General features: G+C 45.6%; 1 protein-coding gene and 1 pseudogene across 2 annotated transcripts in view; one reads left to right on the top strand and one right to left on the bottom strand.

The window, feature by feature from the left end:
- Positions 1-836: 836 nt before the first annotated feature.
- Positions 837-3810, top strand: LOC308168459 (transcription factor Sox-19b-like; the record flags this gene model as incomplete). Its single annotated transcript, XM_080543055.1, has 2 exons — positions 837-1510; positions 3567-3810. The coding sequence occupies 2 exons, from the start codon at positions 837-839 to the stop codon at positions 3808-3810; spliced, it is 918 nt and encodes a 305-aa protein (XP_080399181.1).
- A 9784-nt stretch (positions 3811-13594) lies between these two features.
- The window catches only part of LOC308168513 (mannose-P-dolichol utilization defect 1 protein-like), a 4344-nt pseudogene continuing 2938 nt past the window's right edge, over positions 13595-15000 (bottom strand). The window contains exon 6 of the transcript XR_013938050.1: positions 13595-15000. This exon is cut by the window's right edge and continues 295 nt beyond it. The product of XR_013938050.1 is annotated as a mannose-P-dolichol utilization defect 1 protein-like (transcript).

The raw sequence follows: 15000 nt of genomic DNA on the forward strand, positions 1-15000 counted from the left end.
TTGTGTTGTCATCTGCTTACATGTTGCCCTGGTTCTAAGGACAAGGAAAGTAGGCACTAGGTCAATGGGGTGTCATCGAATGATTAAGGACCGAAATTCACACTTTTAAACGGGGGGTATATTAGAATTATTATTATTCTCATTGCGATACGAACACACTCCCAGTGTCTAGTGCCCCCCCCCCCCCCCCCCCCCCCCTCATCAACAAGTGCCGCTCCGCTCAGCCCAGATCACCGCACCCCGCCTATAGTGATGCAAATGAGTGAGCGCTCTGCGCTGGGATTGGTCAAGGCTGAGGAGCGCTGTGCGCTGGGATTGGTCAAGGCTGAGGAGCGCTGTGCGCTGGGATTGGTCAAGGCTGGGGAGCGCTGTGCGCTGGGATTGGTCCAGGCTGGAAGACAATTATCTCTAAAAACCGCAAACGAGTGGAAGGAGGAACTTTCTGTGATCCCGCATCAGATCTGTTCAAGGTGCGCTACAAGTGGCTGTGTGGGACTCTGTGCTGATTGAAGGAGGTTTGGTTTCTTAACTTTTTACGTTTACTTTGAGTGTTACTTTCTCGGCTTGAGGTAATGACCGCTTAGCACCGACAACTCATTTAATACCCGTGCGTGCGTGCGCGTTTCCACACTTGTTTTCGGGTGTTTGTAGTAATTAGTTGATTCGGAACACTTGGTGCGTTCAGCTCCACTCGTTCAGCTGCAGGGAAACCCAGGCCGAAAGTGGCCAGGTACCAGGCGCCAGGGACAGAGGCTGAGACGGGTTCATCTCCACCTGTTGATTTTTTTTACTTTTTGGAAATTTTTGATTCGAACCGAGAGGTGTCTCCTATAGCCATGATGTACAGTATGATGGAACACGAGCTGAAGCCACCCGGCCTGCAGCCTCAGTCGCACCAGACCTCGCAGGGGATGTCCCCGGTGCTAAACGGCCAGATGGGGGGCAACTCTCACCCCGGGTCCAAGTCACAGGTGTGCCCGCCCGGCGTGGACCCCATGGACAAAGTCAAGAGGCCCATGAACGCGTTCATGGTGTGGTCCCGGGGCCAGCGGCGCAAGATGGCCCAGGAGAACCCCAAGATGCACAACTCTGAGATCAGCAAGCGGCTCGGCGCGGAGTGGAAGCTGCTCACCGACGCGGAGAAGAGGCCCTTCATCGACGAGGCCAAGCGCCTGCGGGCCGTGCACATGAAGGATTACCCCGACTACAAGTACAAGCCCCGCCGCAAGACCAAGCCCAGCATGCTGAAGAAGGACCAGAACCAGGTGGGCAAGTACCCCCTGTCCGCCGGGAACCTGCTGGCGGCCGCCGCGGCGCAGGGGCAGGGTGGGACCCCCCGGATGGAGAGCTACGGCTGGGGTCCCGCGGGGGGCTACGGGGCCATGCAGGGGGGAGAGGCCCTGGGGGGCTACACGCAGCAGCTCCACCGGTACGACCTGTCCGCCCTCCAGTACCCCCACCCCCAGGCCATGACGGCGGCGCAGACATACATGAACAGCAACTCCTACAGGTGGGTCTTCTGACAATTCTGCATAATCGAAGGAATGTTTTGGTTGAGTTATATATACATATATATATATCCAGTTAGGGAGTTGTGATAAGATAGTGTTCCGGCTTAATCATAAAACTCTCGCAGATTCAGTTGTTCCCAGAATTTTACTTTAACCCATTTTAATGAGCAGGTGCGTCTGTTTCTGTTCAATAGGTTCTACAACTTATTATTAATTAATTATTAAAATTACAATGAAATGAAGTTGGCTGGATTCTTCGGCCTGTAAACGAGACACGGTTATACTTTGCGTGAATGTTATCTAATCTAATGTAACACAATTAATGTAATCAACATCACCTAATGTTAATCCTAATTTGCGTGCCGTGTTTGGTTAATGATGGGATTGGAGTGAGACCAGGTCTACTTTCTCCTCAGTGTACAATCTGCCCATAATGAACTGACTGATTGTTTAATCCCATTAGAGAGCCACGGGTTTCAGAGGCCTATCTGCAAGCGCAATTATGCAAATAGAATAGCCTCGTTTATATGTTCAAATGGTCAAGACATATACTTTCAATCTGACACCATATTAAACACATGATTTGCTAATTTATTTATTTCAAATTTTCCATGCAATATGCAACAAGGCCGGGTACTCGAATTTCTACAGTAATTTAACAATTCATTTGAGTTTTTCCACTTAATCAAAATAAAAGCTTTTTTGTAGCAAATTGTAGTTAATCCTGTTAAATAACGAAAATTCACGTTAACAAACACTTAAGCACACAATCAGTCACGTAAGATTGATTACTTTAAGCTAATATTTAGTTGTAATCTGATAAGCCACTAGTTTTTCCTGTTAGTTGCCAAACTGGATCTACTTGCCCGTCAGAAATTCAGGTGAATGCCTCATGCTCTCCTAGTTAGGGTTAGGGTTAACCCTCATCAGATCAACTTTGCTCTTTTTCCAAATTGTAAAAATCTGTAGATTACTAAAATTAAATTGTTTATCTATAGGAGATGATAAGCAGATGCTTTTATTCTTTCTTAAAAATGTACATTGTACAAATGCACATTTCGTGAAATCAACATCATTATTGGGTCCAAAGATGACCTTAACTTTAATTGAAAAGTTCCCTCTTCCATTACACACTGTATTTCTGACTACATGTATTTGAAAATATATTGATTGTATTTTATTTACTTATTTACTTTGAGGTGTGTATGTATGGGGGGGCCGTATGGGGGGGAAGCTCTGTGTGGTCCTTTACCCACAATGCTTTGAGGCCCCTCACTAAAAACAACCACTGCTCTTCTCTGGGAAAAGCCAGATATGGCAGCAGTGGGATTTGCTGAGATAAATATAAAGACAAAATATAAACACACAGCGAAATATCTTCCTTGCTGTGCCCAGGTGTATGACAATGTTTTACTAAAAGTTTTAAAGTTGGGCATGACTGGGGATATCTCCTGTTCACATCGTGGTGTTAGTCATGTCAGTCCTGTTGGTGGCCTAACTTGTTTGGGCTTGCCAGCGTGTCCCTCGGTCTGAGGTTTTGTAAACAAGGATTCCATAACCTGTGGCTTTCCCAGAGTGACTCACTGTTTGTCATACATCAGTCAAGTCTGTGCCGGGTCCGGGGCGAAACTTTTAATTTAGCTAGGTGGAGTTTTCTACTTTTCCATTGGTTCCACTGCACCGGTCAAGCTAAACCAAACAGAACAGGTCTTCACCTGTCAATCAGTTGTACCCCCCCCCCCCCCTCTCCTGTATGATCATGCAGGTTTAAATGTTTATATTAGATGTCCAGTCTTAGACGTCAGTGTGAATCTATCAATTTTTCCTTTTCAAAAACAATATTGCAGTTACATACAGAGACTCTGTGTGATGTTGACTGAGTACAAAGATGGTGGTGTATAACATACATACATACATGAAATGGTTTAATATTAATCCCCATCAATCCCTATAATCTTGAGTCGTCATTATCTCAAGTCTTACATTGTCTTCCTTTTACCAGGATGATTTAGAGTTTTAAATTCTAACGATCTTCTTCCTTTCTGTCCCCGACAGCCCGATGTCTTACAGCAGCAGTCCCCAGCAGTCCAGCCAGGTCATGTCCATGGTGAAGCCAGAGCCGACGCACTCTCCGACGGGTGCACCTAACCACCACCGCGGGCCTTTACAAGGGGACCTGCGGGATATGATCAGCATGTACATCCCCGGGGGGGACACCAGTGACCCCACGGGCCAGAGGGGCTACGCCAGCGTCCAGCAACACTACCTCAGTGGCACGGTCCCCCTCACACACATCTAGGGAGACGGGCAGGACAGGGACTGGGTGTGATGGACAGTACACTACACACACACACCTGTCCTGGACCTGAATACTCAAGTCCACAAGCGTGTGCACACGCACACAACCACACACACACACAACGGTTCTGTGTTGCGTCTTAAAAGCAGTGACTTTATGAAAAGTTAATTTTTCTACCTCTGCATGTTGATTAGAATCTGTCCTCCTATACCGGGCCGCTCGGTCTCTGTGTGGAGACTCCTCCCCCTTCTCTACGAACTATGAAGGACTGAGCGCTGATGGGTGAACATAGACTTTGACCTTGTGATGATGACGACTATGTTTGTTTGTTTGTTTTTTATGTGTACATAATTATTATAATGATTTTTTTTTTCTTTTAAAAACTCATCATTAACTTCCATTCACAAAATAATCTGGGTCCATGTTGCAACACGTGACCAAGCAGCTCTGAGCGTTCAACACTGTGCCATTGTGCTCTCCGCATTGTCCTGCCTCTCCCATTGGTTGGCTCCTCTCACGGCGATGCTGGGCAATCAGGACCAAACCCAAACCCAGAGGGATGGGTACAATAGAGAGGCCCGTGGGACAACAACACTGGGAACCGGGTCAGCCAATCAACATCCTCCGGCCGGTGACATACAAATCACATGACCTCTGAGGATTCTGATTCTAGAACTGTTTTTCTGTCGCCTGGCCCAACGATGACGGCCCTCGGACGAGCTCGAATAGAACCGCTGCTTGCTAGTCATGTGACTGGAAGAAACGCACAGATAATGACTTGGATGAAGAGTGGTATTTTTTTATAAGTATAACCTCTTGGTGCCTTGCGTTGAGTGAAGTGCTTTTTAGTTTTTTTTATAAAACAAACACAATCCTGTGGGATGACATGGTAAAAGCCTGTTGGACAATCTTAATAGTTCACTGGAATCCAATGGCGGCATATGGCTCTGTTCCAATATGCACAACACCAAACTATTTAGAATGCAAACCAATACATTGCTTCATTCTAGAAGGTTTGTTTATGGATATTGGAACCTACATTCAACCCCCATACAATGCATTTTAGGTTTGTCTAAACTTTAACATCATTTGTTGCTGCAATGGTGTTTGATGTTCCCTGTTATTGTTGGTTAATTAGACAACCATTTGACACCCCTTTTTTGTAAATGTTCTAGAGTTGGGTTACTGGCAGTGTCCCAAGTTTCCCTTGGTTCTGTTCACATCCTCTTTGTGTTCAAGCAGGTGTTTTACTAGTTAATCCTTCTTAGAATAAAACTCCTGTAAACTGAATGAGAATTTTATCAAATGCTGCACTCCATGTCATTGTTTACCATACCTCCAAATCAAGGTCTTGATTTATTTTACAAACTACTGAATTATGTGGTTTTTTTCATAGGCAAACAGGGACTGAGTGTGATGGACAGACAACTGACAAACTTAGAATATGACAATGTTACATCAATGTAAATTAATGCAGTTTGGAAGTCTAGGTTTCCAAAGTTTGTTCTAATTGAATTTAACAGCAAGTTGACTAAATCAAAACGGGTCAGCTGGAAAAAACATAAACGCATGACCCGTTTTGATTTAGTCAACTTGCTGTTAAATTCAATTAGAACAAACTTTGGAAACCTAGACTTCCAAACTGCATTAATTTACATTGATGTAACATTGTCATATTCTAAGTTTGTCCGTTGTCTGGTAGAACAATCTGGTTGCTATGCGGTCCTACATTAAATTTTCCTTTAACTAGAATTTGAGTTGGGTTTTCAGTTCATCTAGGACATGTCATGTCTCCTCTCATATAAATTGCCAGCTAACAAGACTATGTTGGTTCATTTGTTTATTTTCGCACAGCACCGTCAAACCCCAATTTCATGATTAGGTGCTGCTAAGAGTTTTGTTTGGTATGATGAATTTATTTGGATTACTTTTTTCCAGCTAAGTGGGTGTGTTGTTAGGACAGAAGCAGTGGTAGAGACTCACTAGTTGGTCATGTTCTGACAGTCCCCTAGTATTAAGTAATCCACTAACTTAACACAACTTTGAAAAGGGAATTAGTCACTTACTAATATTATTTTAAGTCCTGAGGGTTTACATGCTGTAATTTATCTGAAAGTAATAAAGGGAACGCATGTGGATGTTTACATTGCAATCAAAGTGTGTAAAAGTTAACTTTTTTCTACTGTAAACAATTTGTGTTTTTATTTTAGTGTGTTAATACTCCTGCTTGTAAATAGTGTGACTTTGATGTGCATAGTGTATAAAACTCTTTTTACGGCTCTTATACTAAGGGTCTTTTTTTTGTTTTTGTTTTTTTGTTTAAAAAAAAAATGTCATGTTCATATGGCAATAATGGCGACAAAAAAAATAATAATAAAAAAAGTAAAAAAAAGAAATCTCTGCTTTTCTTAAAATATATTTTTTGTTTTTTCCCCCGCAGCCAGTAAACATTCGGGTTATGTCGGCTTCCATTATAGTAACTTCTATTTGGCCTTTTCAAAGATTACGCATCATTTATATAGTGGGAACTCCTGTTGGTGAATGAACTTCAATGTGCTCATTTGCATAATGTACAGATTACACGTTTGATTGAGAGGTCAATTCAACATTGAGGTTATTCATTTGGGAATAATATGAGCCCCATTTATTGCAATAGGATTGAGATAAAGAAAGGGGAACATGTTTTTAAATAAATACATAAATGTACGGCTCTAGTATAGTCCATTGAGCTGGTGAATATCCTTGAAACCATTAGCGAACGAGCCAATATGCTTCTATTATCGAGTTGATTGGGAATGTTTTTACAACGCAATTCCATTTGTTGGATCACTTTTGGTGCTCAGCTGTTTGGAGCAGCGATGACCTCGTGTCCCACATCATTAAGAGAATAACAATCGCGACATGCGACATGCGCTCAATCAGACCAGCCTGTTGATGTTTAACAGTCCCGCCACAGGTGCACCGATCTGCTTAGGACGCTTAAAATAAAACTTGGAGGCGGACAAAACAAAGTTTGGGGGGAGAACATGGTCCCGTCCGGGGTGGTGAGAGGCGGGGCAGCGCGCGGGATGATTTAGGGTCGATCATTTACTTTCTTCTCTTATTCCCTCTTTTAAAATTCACTTTCTCCCCCCCCCTCCCTCCTCTCCCTCTCCGGAGAGAAAGCGGGTGGCTGGCCCGGCCGTAATTGGCCGTTTCGGAGGCACATTGTCCGGAGCTTTTGAGCTCGCAGGTGCACATAGTAAAGCCGCTGAGACCCTCGGCGACTCCCCCGGGGCGCTTTGTTCCCTTTCTCTCCCCTTACTCCCCCTTTCTCTCTCTCCCCCCCTCCCTTTCTCTCGCCCCCCCGCCGAGCAGAAAATTAGCGTTGCATTCGGGGCCTCGTCTCCCTTCTTCCCCGGGCCCAGGCTTAACCCTTTCACCGCCCGGCGCCTTTCTCATGGAAATAGGAGAGCCTCAGAGCCCGCACCGGCTAATCGGCCAGTAAGGGGAGGGGATGTGAGCAGGGGGGAGAGATGAGTGCCTCGGAGGGGGTGAGGAGTGAAGGAGGTGTGGGGGTCTCTCTCTCTCTCTCTCTCTCTCTCTCTCTCTCTCTCTCTCTCTCTCTCTCTCTCTCTCTCTCTGACAATCTGACATCACAAACTCACTGCAACACACAGGCCTCCTCGTCTCCCCTGGCAACACAGGCTGTGAAACTAGTGCCAAGAAAAGCGCGTAAATTGCATAAGACTGCTAATCCATAACCAAACCAAACGCACCACTCAGAATATTAATTAATTTAGGGAAATTTGATATCTGAACAATGAGCCCTATGAGATCCATCATAAAAGTAAAACTATTCATTGGGGGAAGGAAAAGCGTTGGAGGACACTAGAGCACTTTGCTTGTGCCAAGTAACTCTTTAGCCAGATGGTTAGAAGGACTGATGGTGTGGTGGTGGTGGAACTGTGTAGGACACTTTCAATTATAAACTGTATAAACCTACATGACTTGACTAGCTTTTCATTAGGTTTATGTTTAACAAGGATCCTAAGAAAAAGTCTCTGTTGCGCCACTGGAGGAAGTTAGATAAGGCTGTGCGTAAAGAGGGGGTCGAATTTGGTGATGGGGTGGGGGAGGGGGGGGCGGGGATTTTCTGGTAGGATACATTCAATATCCTAGCAACGGGCAGTGAGGCTTCAACAAGTGGTTACCATGGCTTTGGTGAGTCGGGGCTAAACAAGTGCGTGGGAGATGCTGGCGGTGTGACTTCTAAGTATTAGGAGAAGTTGTGGAACAGAGAACGGCTCTGTGTGCGAGTCAGGTGGTGGTCACTCTCTCTCTCTCTCTCTGTCTCTCTGTCTCTCTCTCTCTCTCTCTCTCTCTCTGTCTCACTCTCTCTCTCTGTCTCTGTTTCTCTCTCTCTCTCTCTCTGTCTCTGTCTCTCTCTCTCTCTGTCACTCTCTGTCTCTCTCTGTCTCTGTCTCTCTGTCTCTGTCTCTCTCTCTCTGTCTCTCTCTGTCTGTCTCTCTCTCTCTGTCTCTCTCTCTCTCTCTGTCTCTCTCTCTCTCTGTCTCTCTCTCTCTCTCTGTCTCTCTCTCTCTCTCTGTCTCTCTGTCTCTCTCTCTGTCTCTCTCTCTCTCTCTCTCTGTCTGTCTGTCTGTCTGTCTGTCTCTCTCTCTCTGTGTCTCTTTGTGTCTCTCTCTCTCTGTCTCTGTCTGTCTCTCTCTCTCTGTCTCTCTCTCTCCCTCTCTCTCTCTCTCTGTCTCTCTCTGTCTCTGTCTCTCTCTCTCTCTGTCTCTCTCTCTCTGTGTCTCTGTCTCTCTCTCTCTCTCTCACTCTCTCTCTCTCTCTCTCTCTCTCTCTCTCTCTCTCTCCCTCTCTCTCTCTGTCTCTCTGTTTGTATGTGCGCTTGCTTTGGCATTTGCTTTGCTGACACATTACTTACTTAGGCTACTCATAAACTAATTTAGCTGTGATTGTGATGTAACCCATCTTACTTTTAAGTTAATCAACAAGCAGATACGGGCTCTACTGGTAATTTAATTTAATTTGTATTGTATCAATGACACCTAAATGAGGAGATTGGGGGATTAGATAAACAAAAAAAATAAACCATTTCGTCAACAGTGCTCCAGGAAACTCCTCCACTTCAGAAGTCGTCATGGAAACTCAGTGCGTATTATTTACCTGCATTCCTTGGGAAGCCTAGAAGAACCACTCCTCTCTCGCACGCAGGGCAAACACCCTCTCCTCCCATTCCACAACCGCACCCGCACTCTCACACACACACGTTTAGAGGCTTTGCCAATTACATAAAGGTTGTTGTGCTGCATATTAAACATAAACATAAACATAAACAAATCAGCATAGCCAATTAGAATCACGCACTTTGGCACCTCTTTGTGGGTCCAGAACGCACATCCTGAGTGAACCCTCCCTCCCCAGACCTACATCAACGTATGTAACGAACCACCACTCCCTCTGCACAGGTCGTTGACAGACCTGCTCGCTGCGTTTGTTTGCTCGCAGGTGAGCGAGTGGGTGTCTGCTGTTCTGCTGTTGGCTGAGCGCCGTCACGGTTGGCTGAGATGTCACTGAACGCCGGATCCGCTGCATTTTTGACTCATGCTCACGCTGAGGAGAGCCTGTCACGCAATAACAGGGTAGCTCTGGGTGGGTAGGGGGGGGTGGGGTGGTGGTGGGGGTGGGGGGTGCCTGATTGTGGCGATGAGATTCAGTGTTGTGATTAACATCAGTACAACTTCTATAATTAGCAGTTGGGAGATATCAGGGCTATCATCTTGATCATATAGATGGGGAAAGTAGAAAAATAGTTTACAGCTATTAGGTAGGCACTGTTACTGCTGGCTATTTGCACCACACACACACACACACACGTTGTGTTTTATGATTGTAATGGGTAGACTATAGCCTACAGCAAGGTCCATATCACAAAATCAACTTGATTATAGGTCAGAGTTCCATTTCCATTGACATAACACAACTGTCATCTTATAAGGTGGAGTCCCAAGGCCCTAACCCTAACCCACGTCACCAGAAGGTGGTGAGGTTGTGAACGTGAACACTGGTCTCAGCGTTGGTCTCAGCCCTGGAAAGGCTCAACAGGTTAATGGAAAAACCTGGAGACAGTTTCTCTCTATGCGGTAGGGAGGTGTGTGTGTGTGTGTGTGCGCTCCCTCCCTCATCTCTCAACAGTAGCTGTCAAAGCAGCCACCCTCCACTGCCTGTCCTGATCTCTACTGATAGTGTGTGTGTCTGTGTGTCTGTGTGTGTGTGTGTGTGTGTGTATGCGTGTGCGTGTGTTTGTGTTTGCGCTTAGGCTATGTGCGCATGCATGTGTGTAAATTGGGTATGTGTGTATGTATGCATGTGTAAGCTGTGTGTGTGTTTGTGTGTGTGTCTGCATGTGAATACATGTTTTTGCATCTGTGCATGTGTGTGTGTGTGTGTGTGTGTGTGTGTGTGTGCGCGTGTGCGTGTGTGTGTGTGTGTGTGTGTGTGTGTATGTCTGTGTCTGGCTGCCTTTAACAAGGCCAGTGTGGTCGGCCTGTCTGGGTTAGGGTGTTGTAGTGTAGTTGTAGCGTTTAGTGCTGGTTGATTTACAGCAGCTAGCTAATTCGAGGAGCACACGATAAGACGAGATGTTAGTCAGGCACCAGCTTGCAGTGAGACACGGCAGCTCCTCAGCGACTTCAAATGACTTCCACCAGGAATGAAGGGCCATAATTACTTGCCCGCAACATTTATCTTCGCTACAGTACAGTAGCGTTAGATATGAAGAAGATGTAGCCTGACAACACAGTAACGTGACAAGGCATAATGGCATAATGACTACATATCACCTGTTATGTTTTGAGAATGAAAAAACAGCTAGTAACCAAAAACAAACTAGCCTATATAATGATGTTGTCAGCTAATAATAACCAAAACACTAAGCTTACAATTTAAAAAAGTCATTAAAGATGATGTCGCTACAACTAATTTACTCCACAACAACATGGGTGGTATTAACATTGACTGACTGGCCTAGAAAGACGTGTCAATATCTCAGCTAGGTTCCTTTGTCAGGAAGGTTTTTTAGTAAATGTCAAGCTAGGTTTTCCCAGGTAGGTTCCAGGTATGAGTCACCCGGCCAGCCCACCTGACGGGCCAGCTGCGGCCTGTTGTGCGCCGCTCTGACAGATAGCAGACATTAGACAGGCCCATAATGGACCTAATAGAGGAAGTGTTTGCCAACCTCTGAGTGAGAGAGTGACAGGTAACTCTAATGAGCTAGAGAGAGGAGGCGCACCCTGGGGTTAGGTATGGGAGGGGGGGGGGGGGGGAGGGGGGCAGGTGGAGAGGTGGGCAACAAGTCTTTCTGGGTATGTTGTTTTTGTGTATGTGTGTGTGTGTGTGTGTGTGTGTATATGTATAGGGGTAGAGGACTAGCAAGCCTTGTGTGTTTTGAGTGTTTGTATGTGTGTGTGTGTGTGTGTGTGTGTGTGTGTGTGTGTGTGTGTGTACATGTACGCATACATGTGTGTAGGTATGTTCTGGAACTCCCTTGTGCTAAAATAATATCGTAGATGTTTGGGTGATTAGATGAACACTTTCATCTAGGTGATTAGGTAAACAAAGAAGGCATGTTTGCTACACCTAACTCTAGGACTGAGACTGAACCATTCAGGCAGATGAAAGGGAACAGGTCTTATCAGAGGCAGGGTAGCAGGTATTCACTCATCAGACACCCCCGCGGAGGTGGGGTAGTGGCGTGTTCCACAGATGAGCAGATAGGGGTGATGGGAAATGCAGGCAGGCCCGTGATCAGGTAGATAAGGTACTGGGCCACACATTAAAGAGATTACGGTGCGATCTGAGATGCTCGAAAGGACCGCAGACAAATCTCACCGAGCGGCGGAACGAGACTAGCCCTTTAAGTCCGGACCTCCCAAGAAGAATGTCACAGGTGACGTGGACTAACGAATCTAAGAATCGCACCATCTACACACAAGCACAATCAGATCAGGTCTGCGGGGCCCTCTCTGTTTCTCTGTTTCTCTCTGTTTCTCTCTGTTTCTCTCTGTTCCTCTCTGTTTCTCTCTCTGTTTCTCTCTCTCTGTTTCTCTCTCTGTTTCTCTCTCTCTGTTTCTCTCTGTTTCTCTCTGTTTCTCTCTGTTTCTCTCTCTCTGTTTCTCTCTGTTTCTCTCTGTTTCTCTCTCTGTTTCTCTCTCCCTCCCGTCTTGATTAAATTTTTTTTTTTTCCTCCTTCTTTCTCCAAACTCTGTTCATTACGGCCTCTCCCCCCCTACTGCTCCACCGCCTGGCTTTCCAGTCAAGATTACTCTCGCCATCCTACATACACATTCAACTCACCCTCTCCTTCTCCTGTCATTTGGTTCCTCCTCCTCCTCCTCCTCCTCCTCCTCCTCCCCCTCCTTCTCCTCCTCCCCCCTCCTCCTCCTCTCCCTCCTCCTCCTCCTCCCCCCTCCACCTCCTCCTCCTCCACCTCCTCCTCCTCCTCCTCCCCCTCCTCTTCCTCCTCCTCCTCCTCCTCCCCCCTCCACCTCCTCCTCCTCCACCTCCTCCTCCTCCTCCTCCACCTCCTCCTCCTCCCCTCCTCCTCCTCCTCCTCCCCCTCGTCCTCCTCCTCCTCACCCTCCTCCTCCTCCTCCTCCTCCGCCTCCTCCCCCTCCTCCTCCTCCTCCTCCTCCTCCCCCTCCTCTTCCCCCTCCTCCTCCTCCTCATCCTCCTCCCCCTCCTCTTCCTCTTCCTCCTCCTCCTCTTCCTCCCCCTCCTCTTCCTCCTCCTCCTCCACCTCCTCCTCCTCCTCTCCCTTCCTCTCTTTCATTACCTTTATAAAAGAAAGAAACACACAAATTGGTGAGGGAGTGATATAGAAGCAGAAAAAGAGTGATAAGACAATGAGATGATGAGTGAAAGTCATACTGAGCAGAAATAGAGAAAGATGTACAGAGAGGGGGGGGGGAGGGGGGGTTAGTAGTTTTTTTTAAAAACTGAATTTCTCTGAGGTTTTTGGTTGCCGTGGGTGTCAGTGAGGGGTTTGTTGGAAGGGGGGACGTTCAGTTGGGGGGGGGGGGGGGGGGGACTTTACTGTCAGGGACTGGAGAGAGGGAGGGCGAGAGGAAGAGGGACGAGAGGAGAGGGGGAAGGGTCTATTCAGTGAGAAAGGGATAAAGAGAAAAGAAAGGAGACGAAGAAAGGAGGCGATTGATAGACAGACAGAGTGAAAAATAATGTTATGGTAAAGAGGGCGAGAGAAAAAAGAGGAGAAAAAAGGATGACATCACAAAGATGGAAAGCAGAGAATCACACTAATCATAAAATCACCCAATGAACACAAGAATCTGTCCCTGCCTCAATAACCTACACAAGATTACATTAATTGACGAAACATCACCGCTAATTTAGACTCTATCTCTGTCATGAAATGGCCAAACTGGGCCGTAACTGAGACAGAAATAGCTTTACTGAGCTTTTGAGAGAAAGAGTGTGGATGTGGGATTACAGAGGCTGGCTGTGAGGCTCTGTCTCCATCTAGATGGCCTCCACGTGAACCACACTCCACCATCCTAGAACCACACTCCACCCTTCTAGACTCGTTGGGCTGGTTAATCTGGACAGACAGTATGTTAAACCTTATCCCGGACTACATAATACATACGTAAATACATCATCAAAGGAGATTTTATATTGGCATATGTTATATGTTATTAAATCCAGGATTAAGATTGAAACCAGCCTATAACCCCTATAAAAGAAATAACAAGAGATTCCCAACCAAAATGTATGATCCTTTATTTCATTTTCACATAAAAATAAATTAAAATGTGGGCTCTGTTCTCTGAAAAAATTAAAAACCTTTTAGTCACTTTTGGAGCTAGTATTGATGTACTGTATATGGCTATTACTAAGGCCACATAGACTATTTTCGAGAAAAAAACAGTTTTATCACTTCAGTTGCCCTTCAAGCCTACTCCTGGAATACAATACATATTAATCTGAGAAGAATCTCCAATAGACATGGTTTTTAACCCAGGACTCAATTTAATCTGGGTCCAGGAAACTGGCCCTTGTTTCAAGTTCTGTTGTCAGAGCATGTTGGTCTGGCACATCACATGCAGTCCATCAAAGTGTACACAGCACTTCATCATAATCAGAGGTTGAATCTCAACAGGTAAAATAGACAGACAAATCAGACTTTCACATCATACTATAATGCCCCAAACGTTTTTTAGAATGCTCCTAATTTTATGTGGATCAACAGTAAAATGTCTTGGACTCCTTACATCCTTACATACATACTTACAGTATGTGATTAATCATCAAACATTGACAGTGTTACAAGGACAAAGAAAGAAAGGAAGAAACAAACAGAAAAACGACAAAGGAATGTAAAACCGATTCAATACAGTTCCTCGACCCTCCCCAGGGGGGTATTCCATCAAGGTCACTAAAGGACAATCCAGGCTTAGTTATAAATCCCACGAGATCTTGTGAGACATATCAAAATAAGCATGGATTTTCCTTTAATGACGTTGATGGAATACCCCCCCAGGTCACAACGCTTCAACAACTTGACCTACCTATCTAAACAAGATCAACATGTTTATCTTAAACAGGCAGAAGTTCACAGTATACCCCGCGACAGCTCCACCCTCTGATGCTAGTTGATTGACGAGTGTTCCAGATTTCATTATTGTTGTAGATTCTGTTGTAAGAATAATTAAATCAAGCTGGACCAACATAGTGCTGTTGGGGGTGGAATATACTGTAGGTTGAAGGGAATGATAAAACAACATGTGGACAATTTGGAGTGTGCCAACATTTCTATAGTGTCTCATAGGGGCTTTAAACACGACAGAACCAACCCCAACCATGCTGTGCTGGCTCGGATATGTCCTTTTCACATGTGGGATATACGTAACCAAGCCAGTACAGTACAGCACAGCTCAGCACAGCTGAAACATTGATGCAAAACTACAAACATGTCTGTGTAAGCCTGTCTGAGGCCTATGGTCCTGAAATGGGTAACGTAGTTGCTGCATCACTGAAGTCTGGCACAGAGAGAAGGGGTCCTTGGTCTGGGAGCATTGAGTCATTGAACTGTGATTTGGTCAAAACCTACTAGGCTATAGTGGGGCGAGTGCAGCGTGTCTGTATTGTTATGTATGAGTGTGTACAAAT

The sequence above is a fragment of the Nansenia antarctica genome (genome assembly GCF_963989245.1).
Source record: "Nansenia antarctica genome assembly, chromosome: 12".
In the NCBI taxonomy this organism is placed as follows: domain Eukaryota; kingdom Metazoa; phylum Chordata; class Actinopteri; order Argentiniformes; family Microstomatidae; genus Nansenia; species Nansenia antarctica.